At 34.8% G+C, this 6,000-nt stretch overlaps 1 protein-coding gene across 1 annotated transcript in view; it reads right to left on the bottom strand.

Annotated features, from left to right (window-relative positions):
• Window positions 1-4,886, bottom strand: part of LOC102583052 (coatomer subunit gamma) — a 9,844-nt gene extending 4,958 nt beyond the window's left edge. The window contains exons 1-9 of the mRNA XM_006365031.2: window positions 4,644-4,886; window positions 4,034-4,131; window positions 3,854-3,904; window positions 2,421-2,534; window positions 2,132-2,332; window positions 1,946-2,047; window positions 997-1,104; window positions 637-867; window positions 113-363 (exon numbers count right to left, since the gene is read on the bottom strand). Coding sequence (XP_006365093.1) covers window positions 113-363; window positions 637-867; window positions 997-1,104; window positions 1,946-2,047; window positions 2,132-2,332; window positions 2,421-2,534; window positions 3,854-3,904; window positions 4,034-4,131; window positions 4,644-4,689 — 1,202 coding nt within the window. The 5' untranslated portion in view covers window positions 4,690-4,886. The remainder of the gene's footprint in view (window positions 1-112; window positions 364-636; window positions 868-996; window positions 1,105-1,945; window positions 2,048-2,131; window positions 2,333-2,420; window positions 2,535-3,853; window positions 3,905-4,033; window positions 4,132-4,643) is intronic.
• Between the last annotated feature and the right edge of the window lie 1,114 nt (window positions 4,887-6,000).

Here is a 6,000-nt window from a genome sequence, read left to right as displayed (position 1 = left end):
CAAAAAAAAATGGACCCCCCCCCCCCTCCCCTTTTTTTTTGCATGTTAAGCTTTGCATACATATATTATATACTGATATCCAGGTTTCTAAGAGAAATTCATGATTACTCACAATGATCTGTACTTAAGGGGGAACTTCAAACACAATGATCTAATGGCTTCCACCACCACTATCTTAAACTCATCAGCAATGTCAGACATGAAGTTAGTGATCTGCTTCATTAGACGATCAATGCTAGATTCATTCCCAGTCTTGAGTAGAGTTGTGATAGCCAGAGTTGCAATGCTCCTATTTTGATCAGAAATCAGACTCTCCATATCAATGTTGCAATTAGTCACAGCCATAGGATGTGTCATTGCCACCTATACATGGTTCAAAAATTGCAAATTAAGCTTCTTCAGTTACAAAGTTTAAGAAGGTAGTATTGAAACCAACCAGTACACTACTTTTAGTGGCATAAAAATCAATATCATAGAGAATTAAATTCAAATATGTGTTTACAAAACAGAGATAGGGTTATCCTGATGTGGAAGCATTGGTTAGTGTGCATCATTCGACTAAATAATTAAATCACAGTTACCAAATTAATCATTCATAATAGAAGTAGTAGACCAATGAATACACAGATGAATCACCTTGTTCAAAGTGCGGACAGCAGCAAACCTAAGAACTGGCTTAGAAGAGCTTAAAAAGAGCTGTAGGACAGTAATAGCAGGAGTTAATTCTCGAGTAGTCACACCGTTAAGCTCTGTGATTGCCCTAGCTGCTTCAAAAATAACCATTTCTGCTTTGTGACGAAGGCAACTCTCTAAATAGTCATAGAATGGCCGATCTCCTGTTTGACTAATGCCAGATTCTCTTATAACCTGAAAATTTATCATTCCAACACACCATAAATAATCCAGAATTAGGATTTCTTTCCAGTAGGCAAAAGCCCAATCAAATAATTAGATTAATACTAAAACTGACGGGAATTGAGGGGGAAAAGAAGGCACCTGACTAGTATAGCGAATCAAAAGGCATTGAGCTAGAGGCGAGCGGACACTCCCTTTTGTCAAACTGGTAACTAGCTTGCTAACAGCTAAACGGTCATTTTGCCGAATCTGCAAAAGCAGAAAGAAAATCATATCAAGAGTGTGAACCTTGCACATGTAAAGACCCAGGAAAACATAACCTTCCATATGATCTATTACCACTTAATCTTCAAAACATTATAAGAACCCCCAAAAAAAATGAAAGAATTAGTACTGCTGTGATTTTAATGAATAGTAGATATGGAAAAATGCAACACTTTAGAAGGTGGTAGGAAACCAGAGATCAAAAGCATGTTTAAACCTGACCACTGAATGAAAGGGAACCCACAAGATATTTTAATATTTAAGAACATGAATCAACTACAGATATATGAGGACTAGTACTACTTCAATACAGTATACAACAACTACGCCTCAGTCCCAAACAAGTTGGGGTCAGCTATATGAATCTTCATTTCTTTATTTAATCTTATATCATGTCATCATCATAATAAATAAAATATAACTGAAAATTACGTTAAAAATATATCAAGATAATGCTAATAATAACAATAATAAAAGTTCTATATGAGTCTAAAACTTACCCTCAACTTCAATACTTAAATTTTTTTATGACCATGAAATCTATCCAGGGCAAACCCTCAAGACCAAGGGCGACTTTCAAAATTCAGGGATAATGGGTCCGCTCCTCTACCCTTCTCCACTTAAATATCAAGCTTAGTTTGCATGACATGGGGATTGAACCCGTGACCTAAGTCACAAGTCCCCCAACCTTTGCCACTTGAACCAACCCTTGGGGGCTTCAACACTTTAATTATGAGGTTTTACTCAATATGATTGTGTTAACAAACAAAAATTTCATGATATGAATAAAAATTCAAAGCAAAATTTTATATAACAAATAACATACCTGGTGCAACAGGGCCAGTGCATGGAACTGTACAAGAGCTGCCCTTGATTGAACAGCTTCTTGTACCTCATTGCTCCATCTTTTCACGATTTCTGGGTTTGTCTGTGAAAAGAAACATAGGCCAAGGAGAGTTAGGAAGATTCCACCAACAGAGCAAAAAATGAAAAAGGGTTCTTGAAACCTTACCTGAAGCAAATGGATTCCACTCACAAGGGCAGCACTTGCAACAACAGGGTTTTTGTCAACAATGGCTTGTTTCAAGTATCTCTCTATTTGGGTGAGAAGTGTCCCATCCGTGATTCTACAAAGGACACGAATAGCATTTGCCCGATACATATCAGTTCTGCTATTCATGTCTTTCATAAGAGAGCTCGTAACAATGATAACCTTTTGGAGGCAATGAAACCACATGTTAATTTCATTCATAGGAGGAGTGTAACCTTAAAAGAAAAAAAGAAGAAATTAGGTATCTAACCTCGTCTGCGGAGGGAGAAAGCTCTTTAATTATCAGATACACCATTCTCCTGAGACCAATATCCTTTGACTGAAAGAGTTTTGTGACAGAAAAGAATACTTCTGTAGCCTCAACCTACAAATTAAAACAACTTAAGTGGCAGTCTCACAGGAAGAGAGAGAGAGAGAGAATGTCATCAAAGTGACATAAAGAGATAAGATGGAACGACTGCTTACGTGGATTTCCCACGAAGGAGATTGTAATCTCGCTACTTCCCCTTTATGTCCTAAGGGGGAAGGACTAAGAATTCTCAATTATAGAAAAGACAGAAATATTTAGTTTGCTTCAGTTTGCAAATTCAAAATGGCAATAAGAAGAGCCTCTTTTCAAAGATCCATATCATGGACGTGACAGAAAATCTATATGGGCTAAAACAAGAATTTACAACACTAGCAAATGGCTCCAGGAATATTAAAAAGGAAACATTGTAGAGCAAAGAAATGGTATGGTTCTAAATTGGGGCACCGAGATGAAGTAAAGAAAGGAGAAACACTTCAAGGAAGGGAAATTCTCTTTGATCCATTGCACATATTGGTCTGTTGTTTGACTACATTCGATCAATTTGGCTAATCAACTTTAGTTTAAAGATGTACGCAATTTTCCCATATGACTAGCCAGATAAATAAATTCCAAAATTGTAACTGCTGATCATTGCATAATGTGAAAATAATTCACGACCATATCAGACTAGTGTCTGAATAGCAGCATTGAGATGCTTCCGAGATCATTAATCATTAACATGAAAAAACATATCATACTGACACACTATACGTAATGCATTACTGAAAATTACCCTTCACTTCAAGCAGACATGCAATAGCATGTGATATTATCCACTTCCTTGTTTTATTTTTTGACTAGGTAAAACACATGTGATATAACCTCCAGATAACAAGACATGATCAGCTAATACCAATTCTATGTAGGGTCACAAAAATCCGGATAAAAAAATTGTTTTCTGAGGTGCAAAGTGAAGTAGAATTCATGAAAAAAAAATAACCTTCATCGTGCAAGAACAACAGAATACGCATATGGAGGAGTTACTCACAATCAAGTATTATCCCCGCAAATGAAAATTCAGAACCTTTATACATTTTCTCATAAAATACAGTTGCTTTATTAAGATAGCCAACGTCACACATCTCTCTATTTCTTCAACGTTTCTCTATACTCTTTAAATGGTGGTTTGGGGCATTTAAATGGCAGCCTGGTGTACGAAGCACACTGCGTTCATGCAGGATTTCATGTGGTGTAGGCAGCCTACCCTAACACAAGCATTCATGGTTGATTCCACAGTTTGGGGCATTTAATTTGTAAAATGTCATTGTACAGTCGTGCCAAAAAAATAAAGGAATACATGTTTTACTGCCAAAACTAATAGCTCTAGAGCTAACCTTTGTAAACGCCTCGCCCTGATTCAGAAGATACAAAAGCTTTGTAATGACCTGAAGAACCGGAAAATAAAGGCAAGATGAACAAATTAGTCTAACCAGCTTGACATGCCACCAAAACAGAATGAGAGTTAATTTACTTTTGCACAGCATTTTTTATTTCAAAAAAATAGAACACCATACCTGAGAGCATCTTCTTGCATCCAATTGAGGATCATTGAAAACCCTAGCTTCCTGAAGAACAGCACCCTTCTCAATCCCCATAAACGGGGAATAGTCCACTGTATTGTCATAGAAATCCAACATGAAAATGTCAATTCATCACTCAAACACATATTAAATCCTACTTTAGATAGATCTGAGCAGAAAACGACTATTCTACAGTGTAAAACTACACAGTATAATCTGAGCAAACTAACTTCCCCAACATCATTCAAGCACACACACACCGCACCTCTTTTGGATCCTAAATTTAAATATACCGTATAGATATTTATCACTGAATTACGTATTTGCAGTATTGAGAATAGCTGTCAGAAGGAAATGAGAAAAAATAGCAAGTAACAAAAGCTATTTCACAAGTATTCCACTGTAATCAGACTCACTATCGTCCAGATTCACTTGAACACAAACAATCAACGAAGAATCTAATCCACAATGCAGATCTATACTCAGCCTCAATCGAAAATCACAAGCGAAAGCAACAATCCAATCAATTAAATGCAAAACCACCGACAAATTAACATGAGGAATGAAACAAAAGCTTGTGCTACAATTCAAATAAAAAACGTACTTTCGTCATCGCGATCGTCGTCCTTCTTCACCAAAGGCTGAGCCATTTCTGAGACGACAGCTGAGATCTGTAAGGATACAGATAAATAGAAGTGTAACCGAGTCGGATCGGAAAGTAATCGGAAAAAGGTGGGATCGGTTCGGTGAATGAAGAACACAAAGTGATTGAATATATTTATATTGGGTAGCAGCGAATCGAATTACAGATCTCTCGATCTCCCCTCGGACGTACAAGTTCAGTGAAGAGGGTTATATATAACTTATAAGGGTGAAATATTAAACCGGATCCGGTTTAACCGAAGACTATTTTACATTTACAGTTGAAGAAAACGGAGGTCAGTAACCAATGGGATGTGTACACGACATACCATGAAATAAATTTCCTTCGTTCGCTGAAAAAAAAAAAAGGAAAAAAGGAGTAGCTTATAATATACGGAAAATGGCCCAATATCTTTAAAATATGAGTAATATTTTTGAAAGTTAAAATTTCATTATGATAAGTTAAATATTTTGTAAGTTTTTCAAGTTTGAAAACTCATCTTCAAACAAATTAAAATTCATTTTGATATATATAATCAATAGTATTATGAAATCTTTTTTAAGAAAAGAAATAGTTTATAGTCAAACAAATCCTTGCAATCTCTCACCAAAGAATATATATGACCAAATAAATTTGAAATGTGTACTTTGAAGGTACTTTAACTTCAAAAAAGTTATCTAAGTAGCAAAGAATCAATTCTCAACCATGAAAGATTATGCTTGGATAACACCTTCTACAAATTCTATTTACTATTAGAATGAAATTGATGTATGAGAACAAAAACATTTCATGCTATTTCCCTAGTTGTTTGTAATTTATTTATTTTAGTGGAATCGTTTGACCATAAATATGATTGAAATTAGACACAACGAGTATTTTTAAACTTTGAAAAGATGATAGATAGTATTTGAAAGTGAATATCTACACATTTAAGGAATTATCTTTTTTCGTTATAACAAGATTAGTTATATATTCTAAGTTCGTCGAAAATTTAATTAAAATGCACGTCATCTTAAGTATGTACTAATATATTTCCATAGATATCTGGGCTCGGATAGTCGTGTTCATATTGATGAAAAGTCTAAAACAATTGTCATCATTTGTTTTTATTAAGATTAATATGTCTGAATTTAAACACACATCTAAATATTAAGATATTGTATTAAGATTTGAATACTAAATAACTTATATTATTATTTGCTCAACATCTTAATAATCAAACTTATCTTTATTTAAGAATTATACTTAAATAAATTAATTCTCTCTCTATATATGTGTGTGTGTGATGGGTGTCAAATGAGGATTGAATTGGGAGATG

This window comes from Solanum tuberosum, unplaced genomic scaffold, assembly GCF_000226075.1.
Source record: "Solanum tuberosum cultivar DM 1-3 516 R44 unplaced genomic scaffold, SolTub_3.0 scf00531, whole genome shotgun sequence".
Lineage (NCBI taxonomy): Eukaryota > Viridiplantae > Streptophyta > Magnoliopsida > Solanales > Solanaceae > Solanum > Solanum tuberosum.
Note: the sequence above shows the minus strand (reverse complement) of the source record. Positions and strands in the feature narration are given on the sequence as shown.